Below are 25,603 nucleotides of genomic sequence, written 5' to 3'. Positions count from 1 at the left end.
AATCCTGCTGAGGGAAATGGGAGAACTCAGTGGATGTTGCAGGATGAACCATTGAACCTGCAAGGTCCATTGAAGTATCCTCATGTTCAAGCGCGCTAAAGGTAGCAGATTGATTGTTGCCGCCATGGAACCTAGAGCCCTCAGAACCAATTCCGCTGGAGGAGTCGAGGATTGTAGAAGGGCCAGTACGTGGAGCTTCAGAGTTCGAAGCCGGTCCAGAGTTAAGAAGACTTTCAATAGGTTTGTGTCTAACCTGGCTCCTATGAAGTCTAAGATCTGGGTTGGTTGAAGAGAAGATTTCTTGAGGTTGATTGTGATTTCCAGCCGGGAGGCCAAGTGAAGGAAGTAATTTCTGGCTGAACATAGATGCCTGGTGGGGGCGGTCAGGAGCCAGTCCAGGTACGGGAAGACCTGTATCCACTGGAGTCTCAGGTGGGGTGGGGGCGGTCAGGAGCCAGTCCAGGTACGGGAAGACCTGTATCCACTGGAGTCTAGGTGGGCCACTACAACTGCCAAAACTTTGGTGAACACCTTGGGGGCTGTGGTGAGACCAAAGGGAAGAGCCCTGAACTGATGGTGGCTGGCTCCTAGCCAGAATCGGAGAATCCGTCTGGATCGTCTGTCCATCAAAATGTGGTAGTACGCATCCTTGAGGTCTATTGAGCACATCCAGTCATTCTCCTGTAAGAGTGGGAGAATGGATTGAATGGTGACCATCTGGAACTTCTCTTTGGACACTGATAGGTTTAGAAAGGACAGGTCGAGGATTGGCCTTAAGTCCCTCGTCTTTTTGGCACCAGAAAGAACCTGGAGTAAAAGCCCAATCCGGATTGGTCTCGGGGGAAGTGCTGGATCGCTCTTTTTTCTAGCAGTTGGCTTATTTCTGCGGCTGCTGCCTCCCTTTGATTGGGTGGGGCATTCGGGAGGCTTCGGGGTCTGGGAGGGGGATACAGAAAGGGAATTTTGTAACCTCTGGATATGATTCGAAGCACCCAGCGATCTGTTGTAATGGACTCTCAAACTGCTAGGTGCCTCGAAGCACACCCCCCCCCCCGACTGCCTCCAGAGTGGAACAGTCGGGCAACCCTTCAGGGCTGCTGCGCGGGCCGATCAGAAAAGGGTTCTCTCGACCCGAAATTCTTCGGTCCCCCTCTGCCTCTGGGCCGGCGTCCACCCTGTCCTCCTCTGCCTCTGAAGGACGAGGGGTCCGGAGCGAAACGGGACTGTTGAGACTTCTGGAGCCACATCTTCTTTTGTCCCCTTTGGTTCCTGAAGAAGGACCTCTGGGGAGCCGAGAAGCGGACTCCGGCAGACGTCTTCCCGTCTTTCTCGCTCTGGACCAGCGTGTCACGGACGGTCTTGCCAAATAGCGAAGAACCGTCAAATGGGGCATTTGCGAAGGACGTCTTGAAGGGTTCTGCAAAATCGCAAAGGCGGAGCCAAGCATGTCGCCGTAAGACAACGCCCGCTCCACTAGCTCTAGCGGCTCCTTCCGTAGCATGGGAAAGGAGCCGCATAGAGGTGTTTGAAATGGACTTGAGTGGCCATTCAAGCTGAGAATACCTTCTTATCCTCGGCCGACATGGACTCTGGGGCGACCCGGCGTATTCCTTGATGAGAGCCCGCTGGAGTCGTATCACATGTGCCATATAATTCAGCGACCTTACAGAGAAGGTAGCTGAAGCGAACTTTCACTTCCCCGGGCGGTCCATCGTCCGAGACTCCTTGTCAGGAGGGTGGACCGAGGAACTCTCCTGGGCTAGTTCCTTCTTGGTGGCGGCCACCACCAACATGGCATCTACAGGAGCACCCTTGCTCCAAACCGTCCTATCAGTGGGGGGACTGAGGATTCTATCTGGTCTCCTAGGAATGGGCTCCACAGTGTCTGGTTCCTTCCATGCCCTGGTAGTGATCAGATCTACCAGGGGATCGGCGAGAGGTAGATGGGCCTGCTTCAAACGCCTCCAGAAACACAGACTCATCCAAGGAAGGTTTTGGGCAGACCCCCCCCCCCAATGCGTAACATTTCCATAATGTCCCCGAAGGAGACGTCTTCGGGCGGTGACCTTGGGGAACCTTCCCCTTCCTCTAAATCTGTGTCCTCCATCAAGGACTCGGGTGAGTCCAAGTGCCTCCTCTTGCACTTACGTTTGTGAGGAACCTCCTTGGGGGGGGGGGGGCTGTCCGAAGAGGCCTCACCAACCACATCTTGTTCCTCCAAGGGAACCATCTGGGACGTAGGCGCAGGCTGCCCCTGGGGCCGGGTGATGGAAGGTAGGCCCGTCTGAGAGAGAGTGCAGGGTGGAACCGTAGAAGGAGCCTGGGGCCTCGAATCCCTCGACAATACCCTCTCCACAACATTGAACGCCAAAGGAAAACTGCTCTCCCTTGGATCCAAGAGCAGTCCCCTTAGATTCGATGTGTGGATCGGAGCCAGCGCCGAAGCATCAGATCTGAAGGGCCAGTATGCTCTGACCGAGACGGAGCCGAAGACACACTGACACCTCCGGATCCGCAGCTCAGATCTTGGCTCCGAGAGCTCGGATCCCAAAAGGGACCCGACCAACTCGAGGGTGCGGTCGGAACCGAAGTACAAGGTACTATCCGCGCCGACCCTCCCCGGCTCCTATGCAACTCTGGTCCGAAGTCTCCGAACCCTGGAAGTGGGTCGGAGAAGGAGCAATCGGGGCAAAAAAGGGGGTCGAGCCCCCCCCCCCCAGAGGGGGGGCAGGAGCACTCCCATCTGCAGCTGGGCCTGGAGGAACCTACGCATCATCCGGTCCATATCTGCATCGGACAAACTTCGTGTGGGCCTAGAAGAGACCACCGAGGCAGGCCGGGAGTGCCGCCTCGATGACATCGAAGGTGACCGGGTCTCCTCCTCCGGCTCCGGGAAGAAACGAGGTGAATGGAGCCGGGAAGGAGAAGGCCCGGAAGCCCTGGGAGAGGCTGCTTGTTTAGCCGGCGGAGCCGGGGAGGAAGACACAGCCCGCCGCTTGTGATGTCTCTTTTTTCCTCTCCCGTCTTGCTTCCCTCTCCTCCTGGCCTAAGATGGGAGGATGAGTCCTGGCCAGGGGAGCAGGGGTAGAAGGAGGCACTGCCGCGGCAGGTGCCACCGAGGAAGAGGAGGTCGAAGTCGAGTCCGGGGGCAGAAGTCCCACCAGAATCAACTTCGATCTCCTGTCCTTTAGGGCCCTGGGGTTGAAGGCTGCACAAATAGTGCAGCCTGAGGAGAGGTGGTCAACCCCAAGGCAGATAACACCCCGAGTGTGGCCATCCGCTGGGGATAGCTTATGGCCACACTCTGTGCATTTAGAGAAGAAGGTTTTTGGGGCCTCAGACATAGTCTGACTAAAAACACACAAGGTTCAACGCACACGCTTTCACACACACGGGGAGGAAATTAAACTACACTAAATAAAACAATTAACAAATTTTATAACTAAAATTCTAAGTAGGGAGCAACACACACAACAGTAATTTAACTACAGGGAAAAAAAAGGGTAGATAATAAGATTTTTCTCACAAAATGACTAATTCCCACGCCTGGAACTCATTCTAAGCTGCTGATTCAACCGCGGCAAACGAGATCTGAGGTCAGAGAGGGATGGCAGGGGATTATGGGTAAGGGGGAGGAGCTTGGAGCTCGAATCTTAGCTGTTTAAAGCTGCCGGCTCGGATTCGATATGGATCCGATACCCACAGGTTGATGAACAAATGAAGTTAACTACTTCAGATCAACTTTTATAGTATTGTTCAAGTTTTAATTTTTGTGAAGCCTCCAGGTTAGTAAGGATGGTAGTGCCAGAAAGAAGAGTGGGGAGGAGATAAAAAGTGGCAAGTGTAGTTTTAGTTGTGTCGGTGAGAAAGTTTTTGGCTCTGTAAAGCATCTCTAGTTTTTGGTTTTTCTTATGCAGTTTTGTATGTGCAAGCCAAATGTAAGATTATCATCCACCATCAACCCTAATAGTTTGCTATGAGAAGTGACTTTAGTGGTTGTAATATCAAGAGAGAGGACTTTAAATTTTATTTTTTTCATGAGAAAGGGGTTTGGGGAAAGTAGTAGTCTGGTCTTTTTTTGGGTTGAGTATGATTTGTGAGTTATAAAACCATGTTTCAGTGGCTGTTAAAGCTTCCCCGAGTAATTTTTTGGAAATGTGCCATGTTGTCAAATGTGCAAATGAGAGTGAAATCATTTGCATATTGTATTAGTGTGGCCTGTTATGTGGAAGTATAGAGGGTGTTGGTGATAATGTTAGAGGAGGGGACCCAAGGATAGAGCCTTGTGGTACAGCGGTGGTGACTGGAAGGTAAGGAGAGCACGTGGGGTGCCATTTTAATGACTGATACCTATTGGACAGGTAGCTTTTGAACCACAGAAGGATGGGCTAAGAGAGAACTAGTGAGGACATTTGAAGCAGAAGTTTGCTGTTATGATGTGTGTCAAAGGCTTTAGACAAGTGTAGAAACAATAGTCTAGTTTGCCATTATCTCTAGCTTTACTGGCAGTATCTGTATAAGTTACAATGGCAGTGCTAGTACTATGGGAATGGCAGAAGCCATGTTTTGTAGGGGATAGAAGTTCTTCCTGCTTTTGAACAGATTTTTCAAATATTTTAGCGAAGTGCGATAAGATTGCTATAGGTCTAACGTTATAAATGTCTGTTGAATTTCCTCCTTTGTGCAGAGGGATAATGTGTGACTTTTTGCAGAGAGCAGGAATGTGGGATTCCTGGATAGACCTATTTATAAGGATTGAGACAAGATAGGCAATGCTGTTGGCTGCCATTTTTAGTTTCTCACTTGGAAGGTCATCAACTGAAGAAGAGCAAAGTTGTTAAGTTTAAGAATAATTTTGTATAGGATGTGGGCACAGGGTTGAATTTGAAAGTGGATGTGGTGATATGTGGCTGTTGGGCAGGGTTAAGATTAGATGGTGAGGAATCCTTGGTTAAAGATGCTATAATGTATAAAGAGTTGAACTGCATTGCAGTTTCAAGTGGTGCATTATTGGGAGAGGGATTTGGGTAGAATTTTTGGCTGGGATGTAAGATTTCTTTATTTTTTAGGGTTATGTTTTATATTATTCTGAAAGTATAGGGGTTTTTTTCTTCATTTATTTGCTTTTTAGTACGATTGTGAAGCATTCTGAAGTTTAAGATATTGAGGTGTTTTATATTTTTGCCATTCATTGTATACTTTTCACCCATTCACCCATCCTGCATTAGCATTCCACTCTTTTTGGACAGTCAAATTGCATTATTGTTTTCAGTCTTTTCCTTCTAGGAGGTGAAAGGCTGTTTAGGATATTTAGAAACGTGTTGAATTCAATTACAACATCTTTAAAGGGGAAGGTGTTTAGGAAGTTCCAGTTAAAAGATGATAGTGTAGTAATGAACATTTTTGGGTTAAACTTGGGAAGGTTATGCATTGGCTTATAAATATGCTGTTTAACTGGATGTGTGAGTTGTTTAGTCATATGCATTGGGAGATGATCAGTGAGCGACTCTAACATTGTACATGTGATAAGAGTATTTGCTAGGTCTGATACTAGGCTAGGACTAAGATTTAAAAAAAAATTCCAGGTATTCATTGTTTCAGATGAGCTTTGAGAAATCCTCTGCAATGTGTAATTTACTCTCAGCCTTTGCATTCCCCACCCCCATATCTATGGCTGTCTTCCACTGCTATCCTGAATTGTAGTACAAGTGTCTGTAAAGAGCTTATGGATGCTCAAGATTTACACAATAGTTAAGCAAGAACATAAAAGATGGAAGTATGCCAATAGATGCCCCAGTATAATGAGCCTTCTCAAAGACTTGCTGATGTGCTGAGCACTGTGTTATTTCTTACATATTCTATATATCATCAGTTGAAAAGTCCATTGCCATTTCTTCATACTCTGAAAGACTAAAACCAAAATAGAATTTATTATATAGGTAAGCTTGCACATTTCCATCATTTGTTGTCTTTGAACCATCCTCTTCACATTATCTTGACTAGAGAAAGAGCTGAGATCATATCTCTCAACCATACAGATTTTTTCCTAAGATTTTGGTCCTTTTTCATAAAATTGTGCTTTTCCTGGCAAATTAGTGGCAAGTCATTAAAGACTGAGGTTAGAAAATAATGACAGACATTTTAGTTTCAGACTTCGTACGCTTCAGCAAATTTTTGCTAATGCAAAACCTGTTATTCTATCACCTTTCTAAGTTTGCAAGAGAAATATTTAAAAATTGTCCCTATTTTAGGCCTTTGTCCCACTTTTATTTATGGCTTTGTCCAGATTTCTTGCTGTAAGAGGTTGAGAGGTATGGCTGAGATGGACCTTCCTTCCTTCCTATCACTCCATATTTACTACTCCATATTTATTAACATATGGGTTTGCTACCCAGCAGAGTTTGAGGTCCGTTGTTGGTAAGTGTTTGAGTCCTCCTAAAAAGCTACACTTGATACAAATTATTTATGCAGATATCTCTTGCTTGACATGCGTTTCAAGAATATAGTGCAGTGAGTATTTGTATTTTCCTAATGTTATGTTCTGTCTGCAGACGTTTGTCACTGAGTACAATTGCCATACTGAATTCGGCTAAAAAGGCAGTGGAATGTACTCAAAGCCAGAGAAGCAAGAGCACTGGGGCTTTAATAAGATCACCTTCAAAAGGATGCACTACTCCAGTTAAACAAGGTAATGCAACCACTCTGTCCTTGCAGTTAACTTTTTTTTTATTCTGACTGACTGAAGTTCATGTCTTTTTTTTTTTTTTTTTTTTTTTTTTTGCTCTGTACTATGGAAGTATAAAAATTCCTGTTGATAAAGTCCATTTGTTGTATACATATTGTTAGTGATGGAAGTTCAGGAACCTTTCTTGATATGTCATTAAATGGATTTGTACACTCATATGGCTGGTGCTATACATATCGGGGTAATATCTGCTCACGAATAAGTATGTTTAACTGCCGAGACCCTAGATGTTTTCTGCATCTCCTGCAGTTTTCACTTTGATTTTGAAACATGTAAGTTACGTAAACAAATTCCCATATTCCTTGCGAAGCCCAGGAGTCAGGCTTTAGTTTTTATGTTTGCTTTTCAAGATTCAACCTTGTAAATGTTGGTGCTAGGGCTGTTCTTTTATCTCCTTCCACTTAATAGTGGATTTACTACTACTGATTCAGGGTGATTGTAGATTGAGTGAGGATGTTCCCTGACATTACTTTATCATTTGTTAACCAAGTAGATTGTTTAGGGACATTTTCCAACCACTGTCCAGGCCCAAGGCATCAGCAGGTATAACTTTTATCACAAAAATTACAAGGCATCAGAATATATTACAAAGAAAATCACTGCAGTACTTATGAGGTTCACCATTGCTATTACGTGCTTTACAGTGTTATCACAAATCATAGCTTCAGTATTAGACAGCAGTATGGGAGAACTATAGGATTACATTTCAAAATATAGTTGATTGTTAATTAGTATTGTTTTACAGTCTGTATGTCACAGTGTGCATTTACAGTCAATATCACTGTGGTTAACATGACACATCATTTTATTTTATATTAATAAAACAAGATATGGGGTATCCAGCAATAAAGTAAAATAAAGGTAGGATGAACTGACACACCACTGAATCTTGTTAAGGTATATATTTATTTAGAGATTAGTGCTTTCACGATCAAAATGACTGCTTCTTCAGACCATTAACATTGACAAACATAGCATAACTTCTAAAAATAGTAACCTATTAAAGACATTCTACACATTAAAATGAACCAATCACAACATATTCAACTTGTTGATTGGGATACAATATATTCCGCCTGTCCGCAGTAGATCAGGAAATAGATGTCATAATAAAATACAGTTGCAACCTATCAACAACACTCTACATATATTAAAATGAGCTGTTCATAATATATTGCCCTGTTTCATTAAAATGCAATGCACTCCTTCAGTTCGGAGCATACTGAACCACAAGTGCAAGCTATCAAAAGCCCTCTACACATGAAAGCAAACAAATCATAGTGTACTTCCCTCATTCCTAGAAATACAAAGTATTCATCCAGTCCACCACAATTAAAACATCATATTAAAGCACACTGCTGCCTAATTATAAAAAGTATATATATTTTGTGTGTGTGTGTGTGTGTGTGTGTGTGTGTGTGTGTGTGTGTGTGTGAGAGATGTATATATAAAATGCATGCAATGGGTGTAAACCAGTCACAGTGTATTGGTATCGTTCACCGAGATACAATGCATTCCTCCAGTCCAGAGCATTCAAGAAGTAAGCTTCATATATACACACCATTGTAACTTATCAAAAACCTTTCGCACAGTAAAGCGTACCGATCGCAGTGTAATAAACTTGTTCATTACAATACTACATATTTATCCAGTTCACCACAATCAAAAAGCAGACATCATATTAAAGCACAATACTATTATCGCAGTATACATAAAGAACAGTCCTCCAACATATAATTAAATTCTGATTCAAATACTGAGGTAGATCAAAGTCCATGGGATCACGGCACTGATTCACCTTGATAAACTACATGCCTTCAAGACAGGTCTGGGTGACACACTGCCATTCAAACCTGTCTTCCTATTTGCTCTTAATTTAACGATCCATCTAAGTTCCAGTCTTTCTGAAACATTCTTAATGTCACCCATACAAACATTCTCATATGTATTCTCTATCGCTAGAAACTTAAAACTGTGCATGGGGTGATCCATTACATGTTTCACCAGGGCATTCATTGTGTTATAGGCCCTAACACTGGAAAGATGTTCCTTTATCCACTCTTTAAATCTCCTGTTAGTTTTACCAACATAAAACAAAGAGCATACAATGCAGTATGCTAAGTAAACTATGTGGCGCATCTCACAATTTGCATCAACTTTAAATCTGAACCTCTGTCCTGAATCTGGATTGTTTGTGTAACTTGAGCAGTTGGGAACTGAGAGCCCAGTGTCCAAGTGTGACAGTCTTAGTTGGGGAGCACTTGGGCTTCCAGGCCAGTTATTTTACATTAAGAGTTTCGTGGACTGCACTCTCTTGTGGGAGAAGAGCTGGACTCTGCCCTTCCTGAGCTGGAAATTTTCTGGTTAAATGAAAAGGAGCTGAGGGGCTCTGATTATGTAGCCCCAGGCAGGTACCCCTAACCCTGAGCAGTATCTTCCTTCACCAAGAATGATGCCACAATATAGAGAGACAAGATCATCAGCTTTAACAATTGGCTTAATGTCATTTGTCATCAAAGGGGATCAGTGTCTGTCTGCCTGGGATGACATGCTTGACAAGCATATTAGCAAAATACACCACCATAGTGCCTTTTAGAGCGAGGCTCAAATTCTAAACCTACCACCTGAGAAAACAAAAATGGGAGAAAATTGAGGTAATGCTGCTCTGCAAAGTCCTCAATCTCAAAATGCAGCACTCGGGGCCCTTCTCCAGTATGGAGCTAACCGAAAACTGTGCTGTAAACTGAAAGAGGGTTCAAAGGCTCTGCAAGTTAGCACCCCTTACTATTAGGTTTTACCTCATATCATGAAACCGGCCCCAAAGCCGGATATTCATAAAGATATGTATCCATATTCATAAAGGATGCCACATGGCTTATTGAAGTAGCAGAGGCTCATTAAACAATAAGCAATGACTAAACTGCTTCCCAACACTCTACAAATTTAGCAGCATGCTCTCTCAACCCTCTCAAACTCAGGAACCCCTTCTTCCACCTGAGGACACTGGAGGTATAAATCAAACACCATCATATTGGGTGATTGAGAACCCGAATATAGACTGGAACATTACTCAAGCCCTAACTTTCAGGTCACTGCTGGACAGAGGGCAGCAAACTAATGGGCACAGTTTTTTTTCATATAAGAGGTGGCAAAGCCACAATAATTTGGGCTAGGCTTATAAATGCCTTAGGGCAGATAGCCTAGTATAAACCTATGAACCTATGAACCTATAAAAAACAGGTAGTAAATCAATGTAACCACAAAAAATTACATTTCAAAGATGGGTAAGTTCCCATGTTTTTGTCTTTGAGCACTGCCCTCTGCTTATCAGATAGCATAAAAGTCTTTTGATGGATTTCCTATTCTTAAAACAAAAATGGGGTGCATCACCAACCAGATTCTTTATTCTCTCATCCGTCATTAATATCAGCCAGTGCTTACGAAAAATATCTGTGACCTGATTCGCTACTGTTGTAATGAATAGATATATTAACGTGTCTCCTGCTTCTCCTGATGTCACTGACATCAACGTTAGTATTGTAATTATTGGAAAAATATGGTGTAGCCCTGGTTTCTCTCAAAGGTAAAACTTGTGAGAGTATCCTGTTCATTTCAGTATTCTTATGACTTCTGTCTGTGAAATTATTACTGAGTATCCCTTAATCTCGGCTGAAGCCTTCATCACTAGCATTCAGCCTTGAGATATGCATACCCTGTCCTTTCACAACATTGTTTGAATATATGGCCAGGTTGCATACTTTGTCTGTGTAGTAATGTATTCCTATAACATTCTTTCCTGAATAGCTCTGTACTGAATTTGCCATCTAAGGACTTAATAACATGTATATCCAAAAACTGAATGGATGAAGCTGAGTAGTGTAGTGTAGTGAAAACTCAAAAAAAAATAGTGGTTTGTAAATATTCAACAAAGTCATGCAGATCCTTAACTGAACCCTTCCAAACTGTAAAAGTATCATCGACAAAATGTTGATAAAATCCTATAAATGGCAAGAACTTCACATTATTCAAAACCAGGGATGTTCATCGTGTTACCCTGCTGCAGTTATCACACTTGGGTTATCCTGCTATCAGGCGGTCCCGCAGTCGGCCTGAATTCCAAAGTCTTGGTCCGGCGTCGGTTGCTGTCGCTTCTTCCCTGACGTCAGTGCGCCAGGGGTATATAAGAGGCATCTGACGCCATTTTCTTCAGTCTTTCTTGCCGCACGGTGCCCAAAGCAGAAGCAGTGTGCCGGTCGGCCGACACCTGAGGTTTTCGATTCGAATTTCAGTCCGAAGTCTTCAATAAAGCTAAGTACCCCGTTGGGGAACCTTTTCTTGCCTCAGTCCAATGTCAGAAAAAGTTAACAATTGCATTTCTTGAGGGAAGCAAATACCTCATAAGGACTTCCATTCCTATTGTATTCCTTGCCTAGGCCCAGACCACGACGTCACAGGTTGTCGGTTTTGTGCTAGGTTTAATAAACGAACTATCAAATGCCGTTTTGTCTTCGCACGACATTACTTTGGTAGGAAATTTAATTATCTCATGCCGTCGGAGCAACCGACGACCGCCATGCATTAAAAAAACGCAAGGATAAGGACAGGCAGCCTAGGAACAAGCCAGATTCCGAGACCTCTGCTGGGCCTGTCGCCGGTTCTCCGGTTTTCAGTGAGGCGCCTACGCAGCCCCTGACTACCACAGAACTGGAACCCCAGACAGCTGCGGATTCTCAAGTGGAGTCTACTAGGCTGATGCAGCCATCTTTATTAGGCCCTTCCGACACCGGAGCAGAAGTAGACCCCGGTGCAGTGGAAACACCTTTGGTTGCAGAAGGTGTCTTCAGACCGACTACACTCACCATTAAATCTTATGCTAAGCTTAAAACTCCTTTAAAACCAAAGAAGACTGTACATCAGTCTGCAGTTCAAGGCCCCATGCCTAAGAAACAGGTGCTTAAGATGGCTGAAGATTTGATTACCCTAATCAGGGGGTTCCAATCCCCCTCCTGATAAAAGACCAAGACAAGAGGAGGATTATGCTTCCTCTGACCAGGTCTCGATTTCCTCAGATTCTTCTGAGGAACAGGATTACACTTTTCCATCTTATGAAGACTTTGATGCTGAAGACTCTATTCCCTCAGTATCTCCCCCTGAAGACTACTCCTTTGGGGAAACTTTACATACCATGAGGGAACATTTCCACTGGGAAGGCCAGGGCTACTCTGATTCTAAGAAAAGGCTCAGAGGGTTCCTTTTACTACCCCAGCATAGACCTCTTACTATCCCTCCAGTTTTAGATATTGTGGATGATGTTTAATTGGAGTCTAGTCTAAATCCAGACTCTCTACCTCCTGCTCCAGCCAAATCAGACAGATACTACAGAGTACCTGACTGTCACAAATTCCTTTATAAAAGCCCTGTGGCTGACCCAGAAACAATTTCCCAGGGTCCTAAGGGAGCTAAAGCTTCCATGGCTAAAAATCCTGTGCCCTCTGAAAGGGATTCCAGAGCCCTAGATAGATGGGGAAAGAAAATATACACCTCAGCAACTCTGGCTATGAGAGCATTAAATTGTCAGTTTCACATGCTGAAATATCAGCAATTCCTAATGTCTCAATTAAAACAAAAAATGGGCACACATACTGAACAGTCTGAATTCAAGGAAATGCAGGATCTGTTGCATGCAGCTGAACAGGTGGGCAAGCATACTTTACAATGCGGATTTGATTCATTGGAAGCTTCCTGTAGAGCAGCTGTTACTGGCTCTGTTATACGTAGACATGCTTGGTTAAAAGAACAAACCCTTCCTGATCATGTTAAAGCAAAATTAGTGGATGCACCTTTACAGCAGGATGTATTATTTGGTGTCAAAGCAGAAGAGGTTTTAAAGAAAATGGGGGATAAGGCAAAGTCTTTGCAGACTGTCAAGAATTTTTTGCAGGTACAACCCCCTCGTTTCAGCAGAAATTGGCCAACAAAAAACTGGTCCTTTCCAGCTTCTGACAGATCACAGAGGGGCAAATACAGACACCCAAGAGGCAGAGGTCAGTCACAAGGCCCTTACAAACCTCGCCAATGGGGTACTGCTACCCAGAAAGGAGTAGAAGACAGGCCCCAAGCTAGCAGAAGACAAACACAATGACTCAATCCTCAAACTACCAAGCATATCTCTCCTGGCAGCTCCCTTGGGAGGAAAATTAGCATTTTTTGCAGACAACTGGCACATAATCACAAAAGACAAATGGGTCCTAAACATTGTCTCTCAAGGATACAGATTCCACTTTCATACCTTACCAAGGATAAAAGGAATGCCAAACCTGCCACCAAATCAATGGGCAGATGCACAAAAACAAATTACAGCTCTCATGGACATGAGTCAGGGTGTTCATGTGCTGGTCCGGGTTTAGGCTCGGCCGACTGGTGACTAGCACTGCCCTGGCGCTGTTCAAAGTTCAGATGTAGCACATGGACAGAGTTAGCCCAGAGTTTATCATTCTACCTGTGTTTATAGATGCAGGTGTTTGGGCACCTCTGACCACATTATTGGGTCAGCGCTACATAATTTATTGCGGGGAGTGGTTCCACTACATAATGCAGGTTGGGGGGGGGGTTTCCCTTCCCATTTGACTATTTCATTCATTTATACATACAATGAATATTATTCTGGACATCTGTTATGAATTCACTACGGGTATGCAATAGTCCTGTCAACAGATGGGACAGTTGGTTGGTGTACTTCTGTGTACGGACCTCTCTAATACTCGGGGACTCGTGTCTACAGTGACAGGGGCAAGGCTATGACAACTCGGGGACAAAAAAAGGGGTTGGGAGGGTGGCCTAATGGTTAAGGTGTTTGCCTTACAAACACAAGGTGCAGGATTTGAGTCTCACAAGGGATAATTGGCTAAGCTTAAAATGGCTCGCAAGGGCAGTTAGCTTAGTACTAATCTATGAACCTATAATCTATGAACCTATGAACAGGTGCCTACACGGGAGCAAGGACAAGGATTTTACTCAAGACTCTTCCTAGTTCCAAGAAAGGACAAAGCATGGAGACCCATTCTGGATCTTTCAATTCTGAACACCTATCTGCAAGTACCAAAATTCAAGATGCTAACACTACAGCAGCTTCTTCCCATGCTGGGCAAGAATGCTTGGCTAGTAACGTTGGACCTCAAGGAGGCATACCTGCATGTCCCTATCAGACAAAATTGCAGAAGATACCTCCGCTTCGTTGCAGGTTCAACGCATTATCAATTCTCTGCACTGCCCTTTGGCTTATCTACTGCACCCAGGGTCTTCACAAAATGCCTGGCACCAGTAATTGCATACTGCAGACAAAGAGGAATTCAAATATACCCATATCTGGACGACTGCCTTATTCAAGCAGAAAGCAAGGACATTCTTTTAAAGCATCTGGCATTTGTCAAACACCTTCTAAGTTGCCTAGGGTACACAGTAAACGAAAAGAAATCAAAACTAGTGCCCTCACAAAACATAATATTCCTGGGTGCCAGCTTGAATACAACTGCTCAGATGGCTTATCTCACGCCAGACAAGCAACAACAGCTGACTCAATATTTCAAAATAATGGCAACAATTACCCAACTCCCTGCAAGAAAAATTCTGCAGGCCTTGGGATTCATGGCATCTTGCATACTACTAATACCATTTGCAAAACTCCATATGAGGAAATTACAATGGTACCTGAAAAGCGTATGGACTCGGCACAGCCGCAGCTTGGAAACAATGATACCACTCATTCCCTGCCTTCAACAGGAGTTTCTGTGGTGGGCACAGGCTTGTCACCTCAACAAGGGTCAGCCTTTCACCTTACCCACAGCCAGGCAAACTATGACAACAGATGCATCGGACTATGCCTGGGAAGCACACATGGTAGGACAGTGCATTCAGGGCAAATGGACTACAGATCAGAGGCATCTGCATATCAATCAAAAAGAAATGCTAGTAGTACAGAATGCCCTAACAGCTTTCAAGGACCTCTTACACCCAGGGCAACTAATAATAAAGACGGACAATGCTACAGTAATGTGGTACATAAAGAAGCAAGGGGGCACACATTCCTACCCTCTATACAGGCAAGCAATAACCTTATGGAACACCACACTGTCTTACCAGGTTCAATTACAAGCACAATTCCTACCAGGAAAGAAAAACACATTGGCAGACGACCTAAGCAGAAACATCATGGATCCACACGAGTGGAAACTAGATCCACAAGTATTTGCAATGATAGCTCAAAAATGGGGACGCCAAGACATAGATCTGTTTGCAAGCCCCCAAAACTACCAACTTCAAAAATTTTGCACAAGGACGTTCCATCCACCACAAGCTTGGAAAGTGGATGCCCTCTCATTCAGTTGGAAAACATTAACAGTGTATGCCTTTCCCCCACTGCCTCTTCTAGCAAAGGTACTGCTGAAAGTCAGATTAGAGAGGCCACAAATGATACTCCTTGCACCAGACTGGCCACGCCAGCATTGGTATCCAATTCTAAGGAACATGGCCCACGGCCCACCATGGATTTTACCACAGATTCCTCACCTGCTCACCCAGCGAGACAATCGGATTCTACACAGCCAGCACAAGACTTTAAACCTGGCTGCATGGCAAATTACCTAAACAACCAGCCAACACCTCTATCCAAAGTTGTTATGGATGTCATTCTGGAGACAAGGAAGCCCAGCACCAGGAAAACCTATTCAGACAAATGGAAAAGATTTTGCGCCTGGAACCAGGCTAAAGGCCAAAATCCACTTGATCCAAACATTCCTCAGATTCTACAGTATTTAACTGAGATGTTGCACAAAGGACTTTCCTTTTCATCTATTAAGATCCACGCCTCAACAATTTCAGCTCATTACAACATGGATCCTCCTTTATTCTCACATCCACTCCTAAGACAGTACCTCAGAGGGGCTAAGAACATAAGACCACCACAGAGAGCATCAACACCTACTTGGGATCTCAACTTTGTTCTGGAAAAGCTTACTCTGCCGCCCTTTGAACCAACTTTTTCAGCTGATTTAAAATTTCTTTCATGGAAAACTGCCCTACTACTAGCAATAACCTCAGCTAGAAGAGTCTCAGAGCTACAGGCACTAATGGCAGTGGAGCTTTTCCTCATTTTTCATCAAGACAGAGTGTCTCTATGAACTAACCCTTCCTTTATGCCAAAGGTGGTATCCAGTGTGGCCCTAAACCAAACCATTCATTTGCCCACCTTTTTCCCAAATCCCCAGAACAAAGGAGAAAGACTCCTGCACTCTTTGGACATTCCACAGGCAATTACATTACTACTTGGATAAAACTAAGGCTTTTAGAAAAACTGGCCAGCTCTTTGTAGCCTATGCTACAGGATCACAAGGAAAAGCTATCTCAAAACAGACCATTTCAAAATGGATAGGGCATTGCATACGTTTCTGCTACATGCATCATGGGAAACCGGTACCTGCTAACATTAGGTCCCACTCCACCAGGGCTACAGCTACATCAGCAGCCTTTCTCAGGGGAGTGCCAACCAAGGATATTGTGGAAGCTGCAACTTGGAGTTCAGTGCACACCACATTCTAAGACTAGAGCTGGTTTTGCCACTGCAGTTTTGCAGGGCCTACTAGCTTCTTCTAACCCTGTTTAACTCCACCTCCCATCCTTAGCTTTGGGATTCAACCCAAGTGTGATGACTGCAGCAGGGTAACACGATGAACATAGTACAGTTTTGTACCTACCATAAATGTAGATGTTCGAGTGTTCACCCTGCTGCAGTCCAGGTTACCCTCCCTCCATCCCCTCTGCACTAGCTGAACTTATCTATACCACTCTATCCTGTACAACCTCTGTGGTGTATTTGCTTGTGCCTAAAGGTATATATATATGTATATATATATATATATATATATGTGTGTGTGTGTGTGTGTGTGTATATATATATATATATATGTATATATATATATATATATATATATATATATGTATATATATATCACCTGACATCTGGGGCAAGAAAAAACTGAAGAAAATGGCGTCGGATGCCTCTTACATACCCCTGGCGCACTGACGTCAGGGAAGAAGCAACAGCAACCGACGCTGGACCAAGACTTTGGAATTCAGGCCGACTGCGGGACCACCTGACGGCAGGATAATTCAAGTGTGATGACTGCAGCAGGGTGAACACTCGAACATCTACATTTATGGTAGGTACAACACTGTACTTTTCCTCCTAATGAGCAAGGACCATGTTTGGCATAGCGATTGGCACAGGAAGTGCCTATAGCTACTCCATCTATCTGCAAATAATTCTCATTAAAAACAAAAACATTGTTTTCAAGTATTACTTCAATAACTAAAGTAAATCAATCCATTTTGTATCATATTCAGTATGGTGCTCCAAATACCTCCTGATAAATTCCAAACCAAGAGTATTCAGGATAACCGTGAATAATGGTTTCCCATCTAATTCCATCAAAAAAGATTCATCCATGTCATTAATCTGATGGTAAAAACAAATAAATCCTGTAAAAAAAATTGTTTAGAATAAACTAAAACAAAAGCATTTCTGTTTATCACAGGCTGGAGATGCTTTTCAACATAAATAGAAAAAGGCTCTGTGCACCAACCCCTGTCAGCAACAGTAGGACAAAATGAAGGTTGCTGGGGACTCTTGTGTATTTTATGTAATTTTAGGGAGTCCTTGCATGGTTAGAATCAATGGGGTCGTCAGTCTTCAAAGAATTAAATAAAGACTAATTTGTCTACTAAGCAAGTAGTCATTTATCACATTGTATATCACCCTACGCACTGTTTTAAGTTTCTAGTGATAGAGAATGTATATGAGAATGTTTGTATCCGTGATATTAAGAATGTTACGGAAAGATCGGAACTTAGATGGATCATTAGATTAGGAGCAGATAGGGGAGATGGGTTTGAGTGGTAGTACGTCACTATAACTTGTCTTGAAGGCATGTAGTTTACTGAGGTGAATCAGTGTTGTGATCCTGTGGACTCTGATCTACTTCAGTATTTGAATCAGAATTGAATTGTTGGTTGAAAGACTTTATGTAGATCGCGATATATTTTCACCATTTTTACACCTATTGCATGTATTCCATATACACCATTTAAAACTAGATAGTATTGTGTTCCAATATGATGATTACTTTTTGATTGTGGCGAACTGGATAAAGTATAGTATTGTAATGAACGAGGTTAATACACTGCGATTGGTTTCCATTACTGTGTAAAAGGCTTTTGATAAGTTACAGCCATGTTTTAATATGAAGCTTACTTACTGAATACTCTGGACTGGTGGAATATATTGCATCTCTGTGAACGATAGCAATATACTGTGATTGGTTTACACCCACTGCATGTGTGTGTGTTTTATATATATATATATATATATATATATATATATATATATATATATATATATATATAAATATTCTATACGTAATTTTTATAATTAGGCAGCATTGTGCTTTAATATGATGTTTTGATTGTGGCAGACTGAATGAATACTTTGTATTTCTATGCATGAGTAAAAGCTGGAACTTCCAATGAGTGACCTCGCAAACCTCTTGAATCAGAGGCACGTGGGATATATGCAAATGACCCTTATGAACACCAGGTGTTTCACCTAATTGGCGATTCTGAATGCCCATGACTTGTTTCGTCGTTTTAATGGACAAATTCAGGCCAATAAAGCCAAACCCCACTAGCTGTGGATATGCATATTTTGGCCTTATGACCTCATCAGCACATCACAAGCAGAGTGTTTGACTTAGCATAAGAAACACAGGGCTGTCATAACAAGGCAGAAATATGCATATCCACAACTAAAACGACGAAACATGTCATGGGCATTCAGAATCGCCAATTAGCTGAAACACCTGGTGTTCATAAGGGTCATTTGCATATATCCCACGTGCCTCTGATTCAAGAGGTTTGAGAGATCACTCATTGGAAGTTCCATTTCCAGGAGTTTTCATTTAGCTTTTACTGATTGGTTTTTCAGTGTGACCTTCTCATTGTTTTAATTTCTATGAATGAGGGAAATACACTGTGATTTGTTTACTTGAATGTGTAGAGGGGTTTTGATAGGTTGCAGTTGTGTTTCAGTATGATGCCTGCACTTTGAATGTTCCAAATTGAAGGAGAGCACTGTATTTTAATGAAAGAGGGCAATATATAGTTATTGGCTCATTTTAATATGTGTAGAGTGTTGTTGATAGGTTGCAACTGTATTTTATTATGACATCTATTGCCTGATCTGTTGCGGACAGGAGGAGAATATATTGTATCCCAATCAAGGAGGAGCATATGTTGTGATCAGTTCATTTTAATGTGTTGGTTGTTAGTATTTTTAAAAGTTATGTTATGTTTGTCAGTGTTAATGGTCTGAAGAAGCGGGCAGTTTGATTATGAACGTGCTAACCTCTAAATAAATGTATACTTTATTAACAAGATTCAGTTGTGTCTCTGTTCATCCTACCTTTGTTTTACTTTATTGCTGGATATTGCTTGAAGGATTAACCATTTATCCTTTGATCTGTTTTACCTATTATTGGAGAGTTATAGAAATCATCTTGGGTCAGGGTGTCACGTCAAGTGTTTGCTACTTCATTTGATTCATTGTCAATTTCCTATTGTGTTTGACAGTCATGCCTGACCACCACAAATCTTCTCCATACATCTGTTGGCTGGACATCCTTCTTTCCTCTTGGTCAATTGCTTTTTCTCATATCTTACATGTGGAAAATAAAATTCATGGTTTAATTTGTTGTATTCATTATTATTTAATAACACAACAGTTAAATAGCTACACATGAGTATGTACATATTTATTGAAATATTACTCAAAGTAAAGAAAAACAACAAGGGGAAATAGTTGTAAAACAGATTCAGATGTTAAACAGAAAATATGTATGATGGGTTGGCAAGTGAAAAGGAGGATAGCTACTCAAACGGGAAAAAACAAGCAAAAAAGTTAAATCTGTTGGAGCTAGGGTGAGAAGGAACAAGAGAAAAATAAGAGTAGAAGGAAAAAAGATGCAAAAAGAGAAAGTGATGAAGTGAAGGTTTAATGGTTGAATAGTGCATGAAAAAAACTGCATTAATGTTTACTGAGTGCAAGATGTCTTGTATAAGAAAACAAAAACTTGAAGCTGTATAAAGAAAAGTTGTACAGCAAGATATGAAACATGGTCTGGATTATAGGTGTTAAGAGAAGATGAAGTAAACATATTGGATGTAACAACTGGTTATCAGTAAGAGTGATATGTGACTTGAAAAATGGAAATTGTGTGAGGGTAATAGTAATGTATGTATATACAAACATGTCAGAAATAAAAAAGGAAGTTAGAAGAGTCATCATCAGCCCCCCTTTTCCCCATTTTCTACATGGGTCAGTGTATCATGTTAACTGTTGCCATCTCTGTCATTTCAATGCCACACTCCTGCCTTCTTTGACAATCATGCTTGACTGTCACAGATCATCTTTCACACAGTCCATCCACCTCTTTGCTGGACATCCTTGTTTCCTCTTACCTTCTTCCTGTCTGTCCCAAATCTTCTTCACCATATTGTCGTCTGCTTTTCTGCATGTGTCTGAACCACCGTGATCTGTTCTCTTTGATCTTTTCTGCAGTTGGACCTAGTTTGGTTTCTGCTCTTATGTCCTCATTCCTTCATCTGCCCTACAGTGTGCATCCTACCACCTTTCTCCAGCACTTCATTTCCATCACCTCTAGCTTTTTCACCTGTTCTGCCTTTATTGCCCAGGTTTCTGCACCACTGTCTTCTACACCTTAATTTTCAGCTTCTTTGGCATTCTTCTGTCATAGACTACACTTGAGTATCTATTCAGCTGGCTGCATCCCCTCTGATTCTAGCATTGACCTCTTCATTCAGACTTCCCTTTTCAACCCTCTTCAACCACCCCCTCCCAGATACTTGAAGCTATTTACCTGATCCACTGTCGTCCCTTCTGTCTCAACTTTCTGCTTGTTCTGATTTTCCCAGTTTGCTGCCATAACCATGGTCTTATTTGTGCTTAGTTTCATCCTATGTGCCTTCCATTCCCCTATCCTTTTCTGAAGTTCTTGCTCAAGAGTCTGCCTGTAATGCTACATCATCCGCATACAGCAGCTTTGTTGATCTGATCCCACCGACCTGTTTGTTAATGTAATCCATCACCAGTTCGAACAGCAGTGGGCTCACAGCTGAACCCTGGTGCACACCCATTCCCACTGGGAAACCCTCTGTGAAGCCAAGCACTGTTCAGACTTGAGTCATTTGGTCCTTGTACATAGCTTGCACTAATTCTACCAATGTTTCTGGGACTTCAAACCACTGCAGTGCTGCCCAAATCAGCTTTCTTGGACCTTGTCATATACTTTTTCCGAGTCTAGGAATTGGGCGTTGGACTTTGTTCTCATTTCTAGCTTATTCTCAACTATTTGTTTCACTGCAAACGTTGGATCAGTTGTGTTTCATCCTGGTCTGAATCCGAACTGCTCATCTCCCATCTTACTTTCTACTATTCTGCGTATCTGTTTATCAGTCACCCTCTCCAGAACTTTCATGAAATGTGATAGGAGTTTGATACCTCTACTGCCCACAGTTGGTTCTTGTATGCTGCCATGAATATGCTTATTCTCCAGTCATCTGGATTAAGCCTTTCTCTCCTCATTGCTAGGAGCACCCTTAGAAGCCACCCCCCCCCCTCACCCAGCATCTTTATCATATCAGCTGTGACCTCATCTGACCCTGCTACTTTCCATGACTTAATTTTCCTTAGTGCTATTTTTACTTCTAGGGTGGGCTGCTCCTCTTCTCTCTTCATATGTTTCTGGGGCAGTACAGCTTCTGTGTGGTTTTCTTCATTCAGAAGCTGCTGAAAATACTTCTTCCATTTGCCTTTGATGTTGTGTGGACTGGTGAGCAGGTTGTTGCTGGCATCTTTTATGACTATCTTCTTTATCTTCTGTCGTTGCCTTGCAACCTGATGTTGTTTCTTTGTGCCACCTACTGAGCCATTTTCCAGAAGTTGATAGTGTCTTTGAGGCCCTATGCTTTGCTTTTGTAACTCCTTTCTTAGCTTCTTTGTTAGCCAATCAGTATTTCTTCCTAGCCTGGTTGGTCTTTTTTATCTCCCACCTTTTTTCTGCACTCCTGCTTTCTTTTAATGACTTCCTGAACTTCTGCATTCCACCACCAGCTTTCCTTATGTACCTTATTTCCATACCTGGCTCAGCCACATATCTGTTCTGTAGTCCTCACACATGCTGTTTTGAGGTGCTGTCATTCTTCTTCAATTCCACCTATTTACTCCTTTTCTTGTGGTGCTAGTGCCGTTGTGCTTTCTCTCCACACAACTACCAGATGTCCTTCGTGTTTCACTGTTGCAGTCATTACATTTGGGTAATCTGCTGGCAGGTTGCCCTCAGTCAGCCTGAATAACAAAGTCTTGGGTCCTGCATCAGTTGCTGTCTCCTCTTCCATGATGTCAGGTTGTAAGTGGTGTAAAACTTGCAGTTGACGCCTTTTTAATCTGTCTTCTTGCGCGGTGCCCGACGCAGAAGCAATTCGCAAGTGCCGGTCGGCCGACTCCTGAAATTTTCGTTTTCGAGTTTCAGGACCGCAGTCTTCAAACTAAAGCTAAGTACCCCGTTGGGGAAACTTTTTCTTGCTCCTTACCGGTGTCAGTAAAAGTTGTTAATTGCATTACTTGTGGGAAGCAAATACCTCATAAGGATTTTCATTTGTACTGTAGTCCTTGCCTAGGCCCTGATCACAACTTGCCTTGCTGTTGGTTTTGTTAAATTTAACCAACGTTCTATTAAGCGTCGGTATATTTTTGCTTCTAAATATTTTGGTTCAAGATTTAACTACCCTGAAATGTCGTCTGTTAGCAATCCGACTACCAGAGTTGACAAAAATCACAAGGAAAAAGACAGACCGTCGAGGTCCAAAACCGATGACGAAGCTTCTCCTAAGATAGTCACCGGTACTCAGTGAGGCGCTTTCAACAGCCCCTGATACCCGCTACTTTTGAGTCGCAGGCCTCTACCGAGGCCCATTCGGAGTCCAGTATGCCGCGAGATTTGCAAAGTATTGAACCCGTAGGATGTCTCTCCTTAGATGGGTCCGGTGCCGCTGAGCAGGCACCAGCTTCTGAGGGTGTTTTCAGGCCTCAACATTTTTATATTAAACCGACGCCATCAACAAAAACAAGGTAAAAAACAACTTCTATGTCTAAAAAAACGATGCATGAGCCACGTGCTCAGGCCCCTATGCCTAAAAAACAAATGATCATAATGGCTGAGGATTTAATTACCTTGATCAGGGGTTCCCAGCCCCCCCTGCTAAGAGGCCTAGGCAAGACACTGATTATGAATCTTCAGATCATGTTTCCATTTCTTCTGAACAGGAATTTTCTATTCCACCTTATGAGGATTCTGATGCAGAGGAATCCATCCCATCTGCATCTCCTCCTGAGGATTACTCTTTTGGAGAGACTTTGCGTACTTTAAGAGAACATTTTCACTGGGAGAGTCAGGACTTCTCTAAATCAAAAAAGATACTTGGGGATTTCTTTCTCCTTCCTCAGCATTGGCCTTTGGCAATACCTCCTGTATTAGACATTGTTGATGATGTGTTCTCGAAATCGAGCATGGCTCCCGATTCCCTGCCTCCGGCTCCTAGTAAACCAGACCGATATTACAGGGTTCCTGACTCCCACAAATTTCTTTTCAAAAATCCTGCTGCTGATCCTGAGACAATTTCTCAGGGTCCCAAGGGTGTTAAGGCTTCTACAGCCAAAAGTCCTACCCCTTCTGATAGAGATTCCAGGGCGCTGGATAGATGGGGTAAGAAGATTTATATGTCTGCAGCCTTGGCAATCAGGGCTTTAAACTGCCAGTTTCATATGCTTAAATATCAGCAGCATGTTATGGGCTTACTGAAATGGAAAATTATGTTGATTTCTGATTGTGTGGAAAATAAAGAGTTACAGGATTTATTGCATTCAGCTGAACAGGTTGGAAAGCATACTTTGCAATGTGGTTTTGATTCCTTGGAGGCCTCTTGCTGGGCCGCCGTAACTGGATCTGTGATAAGAAGGCATGCCTGGCTCAAGGAGCAAAATCTGCCTAATCATGTTAAAGCTAAATTGTTGGATGCCCCTTTACAGCATGATAGTCTGTTTAGTAATAAGGCAGAAGAGGTTTTAAAGAAAATGGAAGACAAAGCTAAATCTATGCAAACTGTAAAATATTTCTTGCAAGTGCAGCCACCCAGGTTCAGTAGGCACTGGCCTACTAAGAATTGGTCCTTTCCTGTGTCCAACAGAGCCACTCAGGGCAAACCCAGGTGCTCAAAAGGCTCCAGATATCAATCATAGGTATCTTACTGGTCAAAGCAATGGGGTGCCTCCACCTGCAAATCTGGAGGTAACAAAGCACAACCCTACAGTAAGCATTCTCAATGACTTTCCTCTATCATCTCCAAGCACTTATTTTTTGGCAGCCCCCTTGAGGGGAAAACTAGCACTTCATGCTCAAAATTGGCAGTTAAGTACCCAGGACAAGTGGGTATTAAACATAATATCCCAGGGGTACAGATTTCATTTCCATACTTTGCCAATTCCAAACGGATGGCCAGATCTGCCACAAAACCAGTGGGCAGAGGCCCAGAAACAAGTCTTGTCCCTCATGAATATGGGGGCTATTCAACCGGTACCAGAAAAGGAAAAAGGACAAGGATTTTATTCAAGACTTTTCCTCGTACCCAGAAAAGACCAATCATAGCGTCCAATACTGGACTTATCGATTCTGAACGCGTTCCAGGACATTCCAAAATTCAAAATGCTGACTTTACAACAGCTACTGCCTATGCTAGGCAAGAATGCCTGGTTAGTAATTCTAGACTTAAAAGAGGCATACCTGCATATCCCAATAAGGGAATCTTGCAGAATATACCTCCGCTTCAAAGCAGGTTTTTTGCATTACCAATTCTCTGCACTGCCCTTTGGCTTATCTACTGCGCCCAGGGTCTTTACAAAGTGCCTGGCACCAGTAATCGCATTCTGCAGACAAAGAAACATTAAAATTTATCCTTATCTGGACATTTGTCTCATTCAGGCAGAGGACAAGGACACTCTTCTTCAACATCTGGTGTTTGTAAAAAGGCTTCTAGCATGCTTAGGGTACACCATAAACAAAAAGAAATCACAACTGGTACCCCCTCAAATAATTACATTCTTGGGTGCAAGCTTGAATACAACTGCCCAGATGACTTACCTCACGCCAGACAAACAAATGCAATTGACAACATACTTCAAACAAATGGCAACAAAAATCCAGTTATCTGCAAGACAAATTCTGCAGGCTTTGGGGTTCATGGCATCCTGCATTCTACTAATTCCATATGCGAGACTGCATATGAGGAAACTTTAATGGTACCTAAAAAGTTTATGGAGTCAACATTGTCACAGCCTGGAAACAATAATTCCTGTCATTCCCTGCCTACAACAGGAGTTTCTTTGGTGGGCAGAGACATGTCACCAAAACAAGGCACTGTCATTCACTCTACCCCCTGCCACCCAAACCCTAACTACAGACGCATCAGACTATGCTTGGGGGGCCCACCTGGCAGGGAGAGGCATTCAGGGCAAATGGATCCCAAACCAAATGCATCTACATATCAACCAGAAAGAAATGCTAGCTGTTCAGAATGCTCTGACAGCCTTCAAGGACTTACTTCATCCAGGACAACTGCTGATAAAGACGGACAACACCACAGTTGTGGTACATAAACAAGCAGGGGGGGGGGGTACCC

The 25,603-nt window shown here is 42.9% G+C and overlaps 1 protein-coding gene across 1 annotated transcript in view; it reads left to right on the top strand.

The window, feature by feature from the left end:
* NCAPD3 (non-SMC condensin II complex subunit D3) overlaps positions 1–25,603 on the top strand; it is a gene marked incomplete in the record, with an annotated part of 2,635,837 nt that overhangs the window by 2,404,050 nt on the left and 206,184 nt on the right. Inside the window, 1 exon segment of the mRNA XM_044081165.1 lies at positions 6,552–6,688. Coding sequence (XP_043937100.1) covers positions 6,552–6,688 — 137 coding nt within the window.

This window comes from Protopterus annectens, chromosome 8.part0, assembly GCF_019279795.1.
Source record: "Protopterus annectens isolate FY-2018-M chromosome 8.part0, PAN1.0, whole genome shotgun sequence".
Taxonomy (NCBI): Eukaryota; Metazoa; Chordata; order Ceratodontiformes; family Protopteridae; genus Protopterus; species Protopterus annectens.
This window is presented reverse-complemented; position numbering and strand designations above follow the sequence as displayed.